The 16,941-nt window shown below is 55.6% G+C and overlaps 1 protein-coding gene across 1 annotated transcript; it reads left to right on the top strand.

Moving 5' to 3' along the window:
* Window positions 1-8,873: 8,873 nt before the first annotated feature.
* Window positions 8,874-15,439, top strand: LHX1 (LIM homeobox 1). The gene is made up of 5 exons (XM_063402874.1): window positions 8,874-10,184; window positions 11,502-11,728; window positions 12,060-12,337; window positions 13,009-13,174; window positions 13,552-15,439. The coding sequence occupies exons 1-5, from the start codon at window positions 10,015-10,017 to the stop codon at window positions 13,929-13,931; spliced, it is 1,221 nt and encodes a 406-aa protein (XP_063258944.1). The 5' UTR covers window positions 8,874-10,014; the 3' UTR covers window positions 13,932-15,439.
* The last annotated feature ends 1,502 nt before the right edge of the window (window positions 15,440-16,941 follow it).

Below are 16,941 nucleotides of genomic sequence, written 5' to 3' on the forward strand. Positions count from 1 at the left end.
CTTCAGTGAAACTTCCCAGCCCCTGGCACAAAGTTCCGAGGGTGCCCAAGGGCTTGGTCCTGGCCCACAGAAATTGGATGTTTTCCCACTGACCTGGAAAATGGGGATGTGGCCACGGATCCCTGCGGGTGTAGGGCCAGAGGGCTCCGTGCCTTGCACGGTGTTTCCCATCACAAAGGAGAAAGCAATGAAAAGGAAAGGAAGGGAGAAAAAAATGTGGGGAAAAAAATGAGGAATGGTGAAATGAAGTTGTGCTCATTCAGCTCTCTCCGATGCCCAGACCCCTGTCATTAATATTAAGCAATGCCTGACAATAGCACTCTGCATTTTCCAAAAGAATAACTATCAGCCTGGTAAACAAACCTGGGGACGCACAAAATTCCGCAGGATGTCTCATCTATAGAGGCTTAATGATAAATGTAACAAGGCAACAGCCAGGGAAAAAAAATTATTAAAAAAAAAAATTAAAACGTAGAGAATTGACATTTGGAATTGAGCTGGGATGTGCCGGGAACGCCGGAGTCTTATCAGCAAGGGGGGGCACCTGCAGCCCTTTCCTAAACCCCAACCATCCAGGCTCATTTATATGCAGTTATTCACGTGTGCAGTAAATTCCAATTATGTTTACAGATGTCTGCTTAACATTTATGGAAAAGGAACCTCAGCATGGCTGAAATATCCTTATAAGGGTTTGGACCAGGCTCTCTTCTTTTTTTTTTCTTTTTTTTTTTTTTTTCTTTATTTTATTTTTTTACCATCACCAATTTAATTATATTTTGAGATTTATGAAAAAAAAAATTCCGGTTGAGCTCTCTGATAGAAGGTTTAAAATCTAATGCATATATTTGGTTGTATGGCCACTTCAGAGTTGTTTTAACTGTAATTTTTCTGTTTCCTTGTTAAGTCGGGAGTTTTGTTAATTTTTTTTAATGCACAGAAAAGCACCAATGTATCAGGGCAGTGAAAGATGAGCAGGTTTTCATGTGGCTTCCTGCTGGAGGTTATTTTTATTCTTCATCTTGGAATTTCTTCCCTGCCCAGGGATCCCTTCACCTGGGCAGGCCCCACACTGAGCACTCCCCTCCAAAGGTGCATTTCCCAGTTCTAGCAGTAATGTGGATTTCCTGATTCTCATAGGAATATGAAAAATGTGGATTTTCAAGTTACAAGGGATGTTCCCCTTCCTCCCCTGGGTCTGGGCTCTGGGAGGAGCTGCCTGGCCCAGCCTCACCCCTTCCCTGGCAGGATCTGGCCCTCATGGGGAGATCCCCCAGGAAAAGGATCTGTTCTGTTAATTCTAGAGTTATAAAACTACTCTTTTCAAACACTTTTTCCTCCTCTTTCTCCCTAAATTCTGAGCACTCGTGGATTATTACAGCTTGTGAGCAGCAGCCCCACAGATGTGTCCATGCAGGGACAGTGTGTGCCCAGGTGGGCACCGAGCACTGGCACAGCCCTGGCGTGGAGTTCCCACAAAAACCTGAAGGCTCTGGGTGCTTTTTTGGTGCCCAGCTGCAGCTGCTGTTCCTGTGGGCAGCCTCCTGCAGGTGCAGGAAAGGTTTGTTTGGGAATTGTTGATTTTTGTGAGGGAGGAGCAGGGGCTGTGCAGAGCCCGGAGCTGCTCCCGCTGCGCCTCCCCTTGTGCAGCCACCACGGGCACGGAGGGGAGGGAAACACCTCCCTGTCCGAGCTCTGAGCTGCTCCTCTGCTTTCACAGGAGAGGGGACACCAGGGAGTGACCCCTGGGCTGTGCTTGGGTCCCCTGCAGCTGATCCAAGGCCTGGAGATCCACCAGGGACTCCCACAAACCCAGGCTGGGATGGGGACAAACCCCATCATCGAGGGTGACAGACCCTTGGGGGTGTCCCAGAAGGATGTCAGGGATAGGATGGGGACAAACCCTGTCACTGAGGGTAAGGGACCCTTGGGGGTGTCAGGCCACGTGCAAGGGCAGCAGGTTCTGTTTGGGCAGGGCTGCGTGTCCCTGATCTCGGCACAGCAGGAGTTAATGAGGGATTGCAGAGAGGGAGAGCAGGGAGATGATGCTGCGGGGAGAGAAACTTATTTGATCTGAGGGTGTATGTGGAATAAACACAGCAGATTCTAAAAAACAGTTTTGTTTATTAGCACACCCTTAAGGAAATAAATTGTACATCATTAGGAGCGACGTCTCCTCAGCAGCCACCGCCGTTGTTATTAATGCTTTTATCTAATAACCATGCGAATTTCTCTCAGCCATTCTGCAATCTTAGAGGCTTTACAAATATTGACTAATTACAGCCATGTAGATTTTATTTCAATGACTGAAAAAGCCACATTGGTAGGGAATTCTGCAGACTCACAGTTCCTGAGCCTGAAGTTTCCATTCTCATTTGTTGGCAACATCCCCAGCACAGACATCCCAGCTCCTGCAGGGGCTTGTTCTCGGTGAAATCGGTGACATTTCACAGGCAGGAGGAAGGGCTGGGTGAATCTGCTCACCAGGGCTTGGGAAACAAGGTTTACTGGTTTGTGAGGGAAAATCCCCGGTGCCTTCATGGTGATGCTGGCTTGGGGGTGGATGGCTCGGACAGGAGCACCCTGGGGCTGGGCTGGCACCGAGCTCCTGGGCCCCAGGACTCAGTGGCACGCTGTGAAGTGCCACAAAAATGCCAAGGATGGATTTTTTTAGAATAATATTTGGTTTTTAAAGTGCTTCTGGACCTGGAGGGCTGACCCTTGGTAGTGCCAGTGTGTGACTCTGTCCTGTGTGGGGGCTTGCCCTGGGGCACAGGGTGCACATCCATGGGGATAGGGCTCAGCCCCTGGAAAACTTAGCTGGAACTAACAAAATTTCACATTCTGGGCCAAAATGATTTGTTTTTTTCATCCTGAGCACAGCACAGTGATGCATCTCGGGGCAATGGGGTTGTGGCTGTGCCTGCCCCGTGCCCGCCGTGGCTTGGGGTGAGCTGTGTGCCCGTCAGCCCCGCCTGCAGCATTGCTCAGGGCAAGGGAAGGAAACAGCTCCGTGTGCTGTGGGGGCACCCCGGGCTCAGGGGCTTGGCTGGCCCCAGCTGCACTAGCCCAGCTGTGGATTGGTGTGTGGGGAGAGCGGAGGGCAGGCTGGCCAGAGCCCCCACGGCCTCTCAGGTCCTTTAAAGCAGAAAAATAGAAACAGGATATGATCCAGCACCGTAACAAGTGACAGAATCTATAGATAGGAGATCAGTCAGGACTAAGCTGACAGACACAAACACAGCCAGGAGCTCCGGCTTCTCTGTCACCTCTGAGGGGACTCTGCTGCTCTGGTACCCGGCCCAGGTGATGCTGAACCCAGCTCTGGCACAGTCCTGTTTGTTTGGATTTCAGTTGTTTTTCCAAACGTTCTGCGTGACAGTGATGTCAGCGCCAAACCCTGACATTGTGCTGGTGACAAAACTGAGAATCCTGCCCTGCAGCTGCTGGAGAAGGACGTGCTAGCGCAGCAGCCCCTTCTCCTCAGGGAAGGCAGTGCCAGGGTGGGCAGAGGAGCCCGTGTGGCTGCTCCTGGCGGGGAGGGAGGCACTGCCCACTCTCAGAGAGAGCAGGAACAAGGAATTTGGCCGGGGTCACGCCGCAGGTCAGAGGCAGGAGCGGAGGGGAAGCTCTGGGCTCCCACTCCCCTTTGACGCTGCCTCCGCGCAGGATCAGCCCGTGTGTCAGAGATCGGCTCTCACTCCCAGGGAAGTTCAGCCACTGTGAAATTAGTAAATTACACAGGCCCACAGAACTTACAAAAACAATATAATCCTGGGGGTACCGAAATAATTAATTTCCTAATGAAGTACACCTTGCTTTTTTTTTTTTTTTTTTTTTTTTTTTTTTTTTTTTTTTTTTTTTTAATTTGCAAATAGCGCTCTGGTCTGATTCTCCATTTCAGCCACCCCAAGGAAGGAAGGAATATCTCGGGCAGCAGAGCCAGAGGGGCGCGGGGCAGGGGTGAGTCCCCCCTGTCACCCCCGGGGCCCCGGGGACCCCAGCAGGGGCTGGGCGATGCTCTTGGGGGCGGCTTTGCTGTGCTCGGATCCAGCCCGCGGCCCGGGAGGGAAGAGCCGGAGCCGCAGGGCCCCGCAGGGGTTTTGTGCTGGGGTTGTCTCCTGCTCTCGCTGCACCCTTGTTTGCTTTAAATCACTTCAAATGCGGAGGCTGTCAGACAAGACAATTAACATGGGGAAGGGGGAAAGTATTACCATCCATTATTTGCCATAACATGAATTTAAGCCGGGAAGTCAAATGATAAAATATGTGGTGAAAAGTGTTGGTGGTGGGAGTGCCTAAATGAGTAATAGCCCTGGGCTTCTGAGCCTTGAACTTAACGCGCTAAGTAAATCCCCGAGGTCAAAAAGTATGAAAATTGTTGCAGCTTGGGGAGATATATTTTAACTTTGGAAAAGGTCCGCGTAGATCCGCTGCCGGGGTCGGGGAGGCAGATGCTGAGCAGCCGCAGCTCCGGGAGTTGGACCGATGGTCGGGGATGGGTGCTTGATTTTTTGGGGAAAAAACCCCAAATAGAATGAAATAATGAAATAAACTCAGGCGAGGAGGTTGTGGAGGGCGCGCCTCGGCCGGGCGGGATGAGCCTGAGCGCTTTGTGCGGCGGGCAGCGGCTCGGGCCGGTCCCCAGCGCCGCCGGGAGAAGCGAGGGGAAGGGCGGCTGCGACCCCCGGGACCCGGCGGGACCCCGGGCCGGGCCGGACAGCGGGGCCGGGATCCCGCTCCGCTCCGCCGCGCTCCAACTCTTCCCCTTTAAAACTCCTTGTGCCGCCGGCGCTGACCATGCGGCGGGATTTATGGAGAGAGATGTTTTAGCAGAATCCCCCCGAGTCCCCCATCAGCCCTAAATCCCCAGCCCGCGCTCCCCGGGAGCCCTCCTGACACAGAGCATGCCAAAACAGCTTCGTTTTGCCTATGCATTAGCAATCTATTTTACCTTTTTGACATCTCTCACACATAAAACCGTAAGAGAGAAATAAAATATCTGTCTCTGGGCGAAAATAAAGCTTTGCCTCCCTCCTGATCTATAGGATATAAAATAAAGCCATGGCTTTGATAGTGGCTTTTCCTTAGACCGGAGTTGCTTTTGCACACACGGAGACAATGAAGATGGATGAGCCGGGAGCGGAGCATCCTCCGGGGGTTCGCTTCACCCTCTTTTTTTATACCACCCCCCTCGCCCCCTCTAGCTCTCCACTTTTCTTTCTTTTCTCTTTTATTCGCCTTTTATCCGCCCTTTAACGGGAGGAGGATCCCGCTCCGCGGTCCCGCAGCCCCCGCCGGGCTCAGCCCGGAGCCCCCGCGCCGCCCCCGGGCCCCGCTCCGGGCCGGGCTGGGGACCCCCGGCCACCCCCGGCCCTTCCCGGACACTTTCCCGTCACTCAAAGGCAGAGCCGCGCACCTCGGATTTGTAATTATTTATTAACCGTATTTCCCATAAACAATGCATGAGCTCGGAGTGTAAGCGACAACATTTAGCGACGTGGGGAGGAACCCGGGAGGGCTAATCACGGGGGAGGGGGCAGCAAAATAAATACGGAAAGGGAAAATAAAAGGAAAAGAAATAAAAGAAAAAGGAATGATGAGCGGAGCCGGGGGGCGATGGCGTGGTGTTTACCCTCAGCATCGACCCGAGTGTGGCAGGAGAAACTGGGACTTTCTAATACATAATTTAAAGATCTTTTTCTTCTTTTGCTTCTTTTTTTTTCCAAGCTCTTTTAAAACAAACCTGGGGATGGATCCTGTCCAGCCGCGGGGTTTATTGCGCGGGGATGTTCTGCAGGCTTAATTACATCTTAACTTCAATATTTGGATAGTGCATTAGCCGCATATATATTTAATCAGGCGGAGGCGCTCTTCCTGCGGGGAAAGTGCTGGGGACGGGGGGACAGGAGTGACCCCCGGCCCCTCTGCGGGCTGTCCCCTCACAGCATCGCCCGGGGTGCGGGAGAGACCCCGGCCCCGGGCCGCGCTGCCCCGGGGTGCGGAGGGGCCGGACCGGGAGCTCCGGGCCCCCCGCCCCGTGGGGAAGCCGCCGCTCACCGGCCCCGCCGCCGCCCCGAGCCCGCCCGCGGTCCTGGGGAAAGGTTAAAAGGGAGGGAAAGAAGAGAACCAAATGAAAAATAAATGGGAAAAGAGAGAAAGCTTAGTGCTGTCAGGGGGTGGATGCGGTGGATGCGCGTCTGCCCGCGCGTGGGAGGGAAGTTTTGGCCGGGCTGGGGATGCGGGGATGCTCCACAACGAACCGCGGCGGTCCCGGCGAGGGGCTCGGGGATTGTGCAGCACCGGGACCCCGTAAAGGAGACAGAAATCCATTACTGAGCGCAGCGGTGGCGAGAGGGGACGATAAACAGGTGATGTGTAACTAAAAAAACGGGAACGACACCCATAAAATGCAAATTTAAACTCGCCTGAAAGGGACTTGCTTTTTTTCTTCGGCATTAGATTTAAAATGAATTTGAGTTTGGGTTTGCTTGGCTATTTTGTTTTTACTCTTTTATTTTCCCTCTCTTTATTTGGATCTCTCTCACTCTTTTACCTATAATCTCTATTTTTAATTTTTTTCCCTCTTTTTGTTTCCATCCTTTAAAAAAAAAGTTTTTAGATTTCCTTTTTTAAAACATCTGCCGATTTCCCTCTTTTCTTTCTTTCTTTCTGTTTTTACTCTCTTAATGTGCCTCCTTTCCCAGCACTGGGGCCGGCCGGGGTTGCTCTGGAATATCCTGCCCAGGTCCCCTGGGGGGTTCGGGTGAGCTCGGCCCGCCTGGGGCCGGGCCTCGGCCCGGAACGGACCTGGGCGAAAGGCAAAATACAACGAAAAACAAAAAAAAAATCCCCCCCATGCCCGACACCCGGCGCTGTGAGGGGGCGGCACAGGGCGCTGCTCCCTCAGGGGTTCCCCGGGGGTGCCCCAGGCCGGGCCCCGCGGGGCACAGGAGGCCGGGGCAGCCCGGGGCAGCCGGGTTTGATTTTCGGATCCTGCTGGAGACCAGCGCGGGCGTTTTGGCCTCTCAACGCCTGCTCTGGGTCGGGATCGCTGCTGGGCAGGGGTGAGGCAGAGGGGACACCCCACTGTCCCCACTGTCCCCCTCGGTCTGTGCTGCCTCCTCTCCCGAGCGGGGCTTGGGGGGGTTCGAGCGGACAGAGCCCCGCGGTGCGGGGTACCCCGGACCCCGCGGGAGGGCTGGGCACGGCCTGCGCCCCCCGGGGAGCCGGGGAGAAGCAGATGCTTTCGCTAACGCCTGGGAAAGGAGAAAAAAAATCGCTGTGAAAAACTGGTGCTTGATGGACACGGGATGCGCATCTCCTTCCCCTCATTCATCCCCCGCCACATGGCAGCGGGGCCGCGGGAGCGCTCCCCTGACGGCAGCCCGCAGCTGTCGCCTTCCCGGGCCCGAGCGGGGCCCGCCCCGCTCCGCCGCTCCGCATGAGAAGCGCCCATGTGCGGGCACCGGGAGGGGCCAGCCCGGCCCCAGTGACCCCCGGCGGCGGCCCCGAGCGGACCGACAGCTGCGCGCCCCGACGGGGCAGGGACGGGAGAAAACACCCGCAGCGGCTCGGCCCGAGCCAGCCCCGGAGCCGCCTCTCCCGGCCCGGGCAGGCTCAGCATCCTCGCCGGTCCCGCGCGGAGCGGGCTTGCTGCCTTCCTTTTTCTTTCTGTTCTGGTTTCCAATTTATGCCTTCCCCGCTGCGCCTTTTTTTTTTTTTTTTTTTTTTTTTTTTTTTTTTTTTTTTTTTTTTTTCGTCAAGGACGAGGAAAACGGACGTGAAAGCGAGCGAGGGCGGTGGGCACGGGCGGGGGATGCTGCGAGCTCCCGGGCGGGCCTCCGCCGCCCCAGCTGTGGGTGTGTGTAACCCCGGCACGCTCGGGCCTTGCCATCCGCCCTTCCCTTCCTAATTCCCTCCCGGGCTCAGCCCGCTGGGACGGGAGCGGCCGGGGCCAGGCGGTGACACCTCCCCGGAGCGGGGGCTCCCGACGGGCAGCAAGCGCGAAGGAAAGAGAAACCTCATCCCTCCGCGCCGCCCGGTACCGACCGGCCCCTGGAAGGTAAAAGCGAATTAATTTTTATTTACCAAAAAAATATAAAAACTAAAGAAGGTGCATGGCGGGGGCCGGTGCTCCTCGGCCCGGACGTGCGCTGCCAGCGCCGGTAACGGAACCACGGCGGAGTCACCGGCGCCTCCGCTGCGCCCTCGGCGGGCCCCGGGCCCACAGCCCCCTCCCCACCGGTGCGGCTCCGCCGGGGGTCCCGGGCCGCAGTCCCGGCCCCTCCGCACCGCTCCTCCCGGGAAGAGCGGCCCGCCTCGGGGCTCCGCTGGACCCCGCGCCCCCGGGCCCCGCCGTTGGCAGCGGAAAACCCGCGCTGAAGCGGGATCTCGTTTATCCCGAGCGAGGCGCTCCGCCGGCCGCTCCAAGGGCTCCGTGAGCCCGCGGGGGTGCCAGACCCAACCGAGCGGCCGCGGCTCCTCGTGCCCACCGTGCCCACGTCCGTGCCCCTCGCACCTACCGCCGCATCGCGCTCGGGGCGCAGCGCCGGCCGTCGGCGAGGCGATCGCTCCGTGTGGCGGTCGGTGTGTCGGTGTGTCTGTCGCTGTGGCGGTGTGTCAGTCCGTGGTGTCGGTGTGTCTTGTCGGTGGGTATGTCTGTCGGTGTGTCGGTCCGTGCGTCGGTGTGTCAGTCCGTGTGTCGGTCGGTGGGTCTGTCGGTGTGTCTGTCGGTGTGTCAGTTCGTGTGTCCGTCTGTCAGTCTGTCGGTGTGTCTGTCGGTGTGTCGGTCCGTCTGTCGGTGTGTCGGCGGGTCGCTCGGCGGCCCGGCGGGCGGAGGCGGCGGCGGCGCCCCGGCGGCTCTATAAAGGGGCGCGGACGCCCCGTCCGGCGGCGGCGCGGCGGGCGCGGGGGGGCCCGCGGCGGCGCGGATTGGCCGCGGCGGGCGGTGACGTGGGCGCGCGGTGCATAAGGCTGCGGCGGCGGCGGCGCCGGGACCATGCAGAGCCCCTGCGCGGCCGGACGGCGGGGCCGCCCCTCTGCCCCGCGCCCTCCGCCCGGCCCGCCCGCCCGGGCCCTGCGCTCCGCCGCCGCCGGGCCATGCCACGCCGCGCCCGCTCGCCGGGGACACGGGCGGCCGCCGCGGGTAGCGATGCGCGGGGGTAGGTAGGACGGACGGACTGACGGAGTGACGGACGGACGGACAGAGCCGGGCGCGACGGTTCCGCCGAGACGTCGAGGGAGAGAGAAAGAAAGAGAGAGAGAGAGAAGGAGAGAGAGAAGGAGAGCGAGCGGCGGAGCGAGGAGCGGCGGAGCGTGTCCCCGTCCCCGCGTGTCCCCATCCCCGCGTCAGGACGCGCAGGGCGATGTCGCCGCGGCAGCAGCCACAGCCCATCTGACCGCCACCGCCTCTCCATGTCCCGGCTCGTTATTTATTATTATTATTATTATTGTTATTATATTTTTTCCTCCTTTGATTTCTCATTGGGAAAAGCACTTTGACTCCTGACTGCTCTACCTCAGACCTTAGAAAAACTCATCACGCTCGCTTTTTGGCGGTTTTATTTTCAATTTTTTTTTAAATTTTTATTTTTGTGAGCGCTGATCTTTATAGCCGTTATTGTTTTATTGTTACTATTATTATTATTATTATTATTATTATTCCTATTATTATTATTATTATCCGTGTGGTTGGTAGCGGCCGGGATCCTGCGGCTGTGTCGAAGCGCTGGACAGCGGGGGGTTCTCCTGTGTACCCCTCCTAAGACACTCGAACGAAGATTTTTCTTCTTCCTCCCTTTCTTTTTCTCCTCCTTCTCCAAGGCTTTTAAAACATACATACACAAAAACAAGAAAAAATAAGAGAGAGAAAAACAAAACAAAACAAAAACAAACCTTCGCCGGTGTTGTCGTCTTTCTCAAAAAAAAAAAAAAAAAAAAAAGAAAGAATTGTTTTTATTTTTTTTTCTTTGATACCTGGGAAACCGCTGCCCCCCTCAGAACTAACCAAAGACAATGGTTCACTGTGCAGGCTGCAAAAGGCCGATCTTGGACCGGTTTTTGTTGAATGTACTGGACAGGGCTTGGCATGTGAAGTGTGTTCAGTGCTGTGAATGTAAATGCAATTTGACAGAGAAATGCTTTTCGCGAGAAGGCAAGCTTTACTGCAAAAACGACTTCTTTCGGTGAGTACCGGCCTCCGCCTGCCCCCGCCGCTCCTCTCCGTTCGTTTTCCACCTCCATTTTTCCCCCTTATTTTTGTTGTTTCCCCCGCTGTCAGCGGGACCCACAAGCGCCTCTTCCCTCCCCGTCACACGCGAGCGTCTCCAACCGCTGCTGTTTCTCCCGCTGATCCCGGAGGGGGGGACGGGCGGGGGTCGGCTCGGGGCCGGGCCCGTTGGTGCCGCCGCTCTCCGCGTCCCCCGGCCGAGCTCGAGTTGTCCCAAGTTCCCTCCGAACTATCGCCCGGCGGGGCGGGCCGGGCCCGGGCCGGGGACACGGGCACCGTCAGGGCCCGGAGCAGCGGAGCGGGGCTGACCCTGCCGGGGCTCTCCGCGCCGTGAGCGCGGCGCTGCCCGGGCCGGAGCCCGGCGTTGTTCCCGGGGCCGCCCGGCGCGGAAGGCCCGGTGCGGGCGCTCGGCGGGCCCAAGCGCATCCGTTCCACCGGAGCCAGGCGGGCACGAGGGCAGAGCCCCTCCGCCGGTGGACGGATGGATGGATGGAGAAGGAGGCGGGGACCGACGCTCGCTCGCCGCCGCTCTCCCCGCGCATCCCGGCCCGCTGCGGCTCCGGCATCCATCCCGGGCTCGGAGCGGCCGCCGGTGCCGCTGCCCCGCCGGGTCCCGCCGCCGCACACCGGCGCTACGGGCACGGACCGGCTCGGGGCCGGGGTGGTTGCGGAGTCCCCGCAGCACACCCGCACAACGCCCGGCCCGGCCCGGCGGAGCGCGGCCCCGAGCCCCGCCGCCGCTTCTCCCCGGGAACGGGCCCGGCACTGCCCCGAGCTCCACCGCTTCTCCCCGGGAATGGGCCCGGCCCTGCTCCGGTCCCGGTTCCCGGAGCCTCGCGGGGCTGAGCGGGGCACGGGAGGCCTCCGGCCCCTGTGCGGGTCCGGCCCCGCCGTGTCCTGGCTCCCCGCGCCGGCCTTGCCAGCACCGGCGGCTCCTCCGGCCGGATCGCGACCGAGGCCGGTACCGACAGGCACAGAAGGTGCAGAATCCTGCGAGCTGTTTGCCAGAGCGTCCTCAGTGCCGTGTCGGGGCGCGGGGACACCCGGGCCGCGCAGCCCCGGCGTTCGGCGATCCCGAGCGCGGTCCCGCTCCCGCAGCCCGGGCCGGGTTTGGTTTTTATTTTTAAAACGTAATATCGGGAAGAGCGAGCGCTCTGCAGGGATGCTGTATTTTCTTTAATCCCGTTTTGCATGGCCGAGCGGGGTGTGCGAGGCCGCGGCTCGGGCCCGCGGGCGGCGGGCGCTGCTGACGCTGCCCGGCCTCTCTCCGCAGGTGTTTCGGGACCAAGTGCGCGGGCTGTGCCCAGGGCATCTCCCCCAGCGACCTGGTCCGCAGGGCGCGGAGCAAAGTGTTCCACTTGAACTGTTTTACGTGTATGATGTGTAACAAGCAACTCTCCACCGGCGAGGAGCTCTACATCATAGACGAGAACAAGTTTGTCTGCAAAGAAGATTACCTAAATAACAGCAATACTGCCAAAGAAAACAGCCTGCATTCAGGTGAGGGAGCGTGGCCCGGGCGGTGAGGGCGGGGATGCGCTCGGCACCGGCTGCTCCTTGGGATGCGACCCTTCTCGCCTTCCTCCTCCTTTCCTCTCTTCTTTCTCCTGTCTTCTCCTTTCTCCCTTCTCCTCTGTGTCTTCTTCCTCCTCTCTGTTCTCCCTTCATTCTCCTGTCCCTTTCTTCTCCTCTCCTTCTTGTCTCCCTTTTTTTTCTTTTCTTCTTCCCTTTCCCTCTCCCTTCTTTCTCCTCTCCCCGCTCCCTCGCGGCCCGTCCCTCCCTGTCGGTATTTCCCCCCGGCTGAGCGTGACCCGGGTTTGTTCTCCCGCAGCCACCACCGGCAGTGACCCCAGCCTGTCCCCCGACTCTCAAGACCCCTCCCAGGACGACGCCAAGGACTCGGAAAGCGCCAACGTGTCCGACAAGGAGACGGGGAGCAACGAAAACGACGACCAGAACCTGGGGGCCAAGCGGCGGGGACCCCGCACCACCATCAAAGCCAAACAGCTAGAGACTCTGAAAGCCGCCTTCGCGGCCACCCCAAAACCCACCCGGCACATCAGGGAGCAGCTGGCGCAGGAGACCGGCCTCAACATGCGGGTCATCCAGGTACCGCCGCCTCCGGGCGCCGGGCGCGCCTCCGGGGGATGCGGGGGCGCGGAGGGGCCGGTGCCCGGCACCCTCCGCACTGCGGGGCCCGGGGAAGCCCCGCTGGCCTTTGAAATCGTTATCACCGAGGCGTCCCGGCGCTTCCCGGCGCTTCCCGGCGCTTCCCGGCGCTTCCCGGTTCCCCAGCCCCGGCCGGTCGGCGGGGACAGAGCTGCGGGTTTATTCGTAAAAATCCTAAAGAAGCTGCAAACAGCATCGAAATTAATAACCAGAAATGTGAGGGGTTAATGGGTAAATAAGAATGACAACGCGCCGGAATTATTAAAAGGTTTATAAACCCGCAGCGCTGGGGTAATGGGGGGTTAAAGGACCATTACAGACGAGGTTAGATTGGAGAGGCTCAGTGTGAGGGTAATTAGCAGTAATCTTGTCAGGGTAATAAGAATTAACTCAATCATTCTTGACCTGCAGTCGGTGGGGAGCGGGGCCGCCGTCACGCGTGGGTTCGGCCGCGCTTGGAGCGCGGCTCGGGGCGCATCGGGAAAGAGGGAGCGGGAAAGGGGAAAAGCGCAGCCCCCGGGATGGGGATGGAGGGGAAGGGGGGAGCGGCGCGGCGGCGGCGCCTCCCGGGAGCGGACCCGCGGCTCCCGTGACCGGCGCTCTCCCGCCAGGTCTGGTTCCAGAACCGGCGCTCCAAGGAGCGGCGGATGAAGCAGCTGAGCGCGCTGGGCGCCCGGCGACACGCGTTCTTCCGCAGCCCGCGCAGGATGCGGCCGCTCGTGGACCGGCTGGAGCCCGGCGAGCTCATCCCCAACGGGCCCTTCTCCTTCTACGGAGGTGGGTACCGCTGCCCCCGCCCCGCCTCGCTCCGTGCCGGGATGCGGGGCCGCCTCGGGCTCCCGGCTCAGGCGGCTCCGGCAGCCGTCCCGCCCGGTTCCCCGCCGCCCATCGCGGGACTCCCCGCAGCCGGGGCCGGCCGCCGCGCTGCCGGCGGGATCCCGCTGTTCTCCCGCTGCTCCCCCGCTGTTTTCGGGAGCGCCGCTCTGTGTCGGTGTCCCCGCCGCTCTGCGGGAAGGGGGTCCCGGGGCTGCCCGGCCAGCTCGGTCACTCGTTTCTCCTCGGGTTCGTGGGTGACCCCCCGAGCGCGCCCGTGCGCTCCCCGCTCGGGTACCTGCCCGCCTGTTACCTTCCCTGTGTCTCTCTTTGTCCGCCAGATTATCAGAGCGAGTATTACGGCCCTGGAAGCAATTACGATTTCTTCCCGCAAGGACCGCCCTCGTCTCAAGCGCAGACCCCCGTGGATCTCCCGTTCGTGCCCTCCTCGGGGCCGTCAGGGACCCCGCTGGGGGCCATGGACCACCCCCTGCCCGGACATCACCCCTCGAGTGAGGCTCAGCGCTTCACCGACATCATGTCGCATCCCCCGGGAGACTCGCCCAGCCCCGAACCCAACCTGCCCGGGTCCTTGCACTCCATGTCCGCAGAAGTTTTTGGCCCCAGCCCCCCATTTTCGTCGATATCCGTCAACGGTGGTGCTAACTACGGCAATCACTTGTCCCACCCTCCAGAGATGAACGAAGCGGCTGTGTGGTAGCTTTAAAACAAACTGGGTCTAAGTAAGTGATGATCATCTAGTCTGCTTATTGTTATGGTGTACAGAAATGAATTCATATAACATCTCTCCTGCCCTAAGACAATTTTACCTTGGGAACGAACTGAATCCAATCGCTCCAAGGCAAGCTTTGCTCTAGACCAGGACAATCTCCATGTTATGGTTGTATCAAACAAGCGAGGGGACTTTTTTGTACCATTGACAAAGAAACTGGGGAAGCTGTACAGTAACAGTGCTGCCATTCCGTAGGATGGCCTAAGTTTGATTACCCTGTTGGATGTCATCCTAAGAGCCACAATCCTTAGAAACTTCTCGTTAAAAAAAAAAAAAAAATTAAAAAATAATTGAATGAAGGAGAGGTCAAAGAAAAGGGGAAAAAAAAAGCTTCAAGAACTCTCTATAGCGTTCCTGGTTAAGGATGGTTCTGGCATTATGAATCTGTTTGTTCGTTTTTGTCTCCCAGAAAGTTCGACTACAAGAAACTCTTTTTAGCTTCAGCCATTTCAGCCTGCTGCCGATCAGGTGGGACAACTTTTCCTTTTTCCTTTTTTTTTTTTTTTTTTTTTTTTTTTTTTTTCTGTTTTGTTTCAGTTGTTTTGGTTTGGTTTTGTTTTTTTGTTTTCCAAAAATAGCAAATACTAAATGTTAAGCCCTCAGCACCAACTCTTCTACCTTCACAAAGCTACACGTACAAAACCTCCTCATCATAGCAAAGGTCACCACCCAGACCTCTAACGAAAATGACTTGAAAAAACAAACAAACAAACAAACAAAAAGTATTCTACCTTCACAGAGAGAGAAAAGCTAAACAAAAAGACTCTATTGAACTAAAAACAGTCAACTGTTTACGTCTAATGTTAAATTCAGGAGCTCAATGTTTTACTAATAAATCCTGTTTTAGAAAAACCTCTTGTTCAAAAGCAAAAGATTTTGAGCAGCCAACCAAAATAGTTCATTTTCTTTTCTGTAGATGTTCTAACAGATTGCAGGGCTTGTGGTTCACTGTGCTAGTTTGTAAAAGGTGTTGTTTACAGAAGGCAAAGAAAAAAACCCCACAAAACCCAGACAGTTGCCAAATAAAGTAAATATATAGCACAAATACTGTAAGGTGCTTTGCACCAGCAACCCGAGAAGGTGTTTAAAAAGTGTTACAAGGTTAAAAAGAAAAAAAAAAAAAAGACAAACAAACATCTTTGCTAATTTTTAGTCCTGTTGAACATTCATGGAATTGTTAATATGACTTATATAGACCCACACAGGTTTTATTTTTGTGTCTTTAAAATGAAAGTCCAAAATATTTAAATTTTATGGTCAAATATGCAGTCAACAGCTGCTACTTTTTTCTTTATATATTAAATTTCTCATATGTCTTTTATTGTTCTAATGAACCTAAGCTTGTGTGACCTCCAGTGCATATTAGACCATTCACTGTATGAAAGAAAACATGTTGGATAAAATTTGTGCGTTTTTAATAAAATTAGAAAATCTGATGTTTAGATAACTTGTGTTTCATTTGATGTTTTAAGCAATTTTTAGAAATTGATTCTCTTGAGTAGAATAGCCCTGAGGAGGAATGATCCACTCTGATCCTGGGCAGCTCTTTGGCTCTGGTGGAAGCCTCAGCCCTGGTGTCGATGCAGCCAGAGGCAGCTCCAGCCTTTCTCTCCATCTCCAGACTCAGTTGCTGAAGTCCAAATAACCTGCCCCACTGCAATTTAAATTTTAAAATTCAGAAATGGTCAAAATTTTCAATATCTTCAGTTATTCGTGCTCTGTGCTAAGAGAGAACATTTGAAATGCTGATTTTATGCATAAACAAAAACGTTGTAAATGTGAAATGCTTGCAAGGATACGGTTTGCAATTGATCCAGTTTCAGTTCATTCTCCAAAGGCAATTGTACTTTTTTTTCTGCTAATTGGATGGTTTGGACACAGCATAACCTCGGTGTCCTGAAAGTAATTTTAATCCTTTTTTCTTAGAGCTGAGGCAGAGTCAGTGCTCTGACGGCATTTGGTCGTTCTGAAGTTCTCTAAAGGGCGGCGGGGGAGAATATTTTGCTTTGCCCTCGATACAGCCTCATTCTCTTGGAGAAAAATGAAACAAAAAAATCCTGGAGCCTTGCAAAACGCCAAATTTCACGTTTCAATTATCAACAGTGGCAGAATCGTGAATATTCAGTTGTTCAAAAGCAAAAGTCCCGCTGATCCCGAGAGGACTGGGAGCTGCGTTAGGGACAAAGAGCCAGGTCCGGTTTGCAGAGCCCTGGTTTGAATGTTCCACCTGCTGGGTTAATGGAAAGGGACGAGCTGGGACTGCATCTCCTCCTTCCTCCCTCGACCCACCCAGGCTTGGGCTGGCTTCTCTTTTATTTGATGTAGACACAGAATTTTATGCTAAACCCCAGACTTCCCCATTCCCAGTGACTCCTTTATTTCTCTCTTTGGACTGGGGGTGGGAAAAGAACCGACTCCAAATGCTTTTAAGTTGTATAGTTTGTAATTTTCAATGGTGGTTTTTGATTTTGTGCACTACCTAATTTCTATGCCCAGCAGAGGGGCCACCTAGATGAAGCAATAGTTCACTTTAAACACAAAATGTCTTATATAATAACAATATAAAGATAAAAAACTATCTGCAAGGGATCTGTTAGTGTTTCTAAAGGAAATAATTCATGCTTTATTAAATACAGGGGAGACTTCTTAAACTCCTGGACTCCGTGTCTAACTCATTTGTTTGTCTTTTGTGCTATTGCCATGTTTTGTTTCTCTGGTTTGCATTTATATAAGTGGAGGAATGGGTGATTTATTTATTCCAAACTTCCACTTATCTGGGAAAGATAAATACTGCTGTTTGTGCTGCTGGGCTGGGCTGCTGCTTTATTGTTGAATCGATGATTTTAAGGAAGGATTTTGCCAAATAAGTTTGTTTTGTAGGAAATTTTGAGGGGTTTGTTTTGTTTTTCTTTCTTCCTGTCTACCTTTCTCTCTCTCC

Source organism: Prinia subflava, chromosome 8 (genome assembly GCF_021018805.1).
Source record: "Prinia subflava isolate CZ2003 ecotype Zambia chromosome 8, Cam_Psub_1.2, whole genome shotgun sequence".
Classification (NCBI taxonomy): Eukaryota; Metazoa; Chordata; class Aves; order Passeriformes; family Cisticolidae; genus Prinia; species Prinia subflava.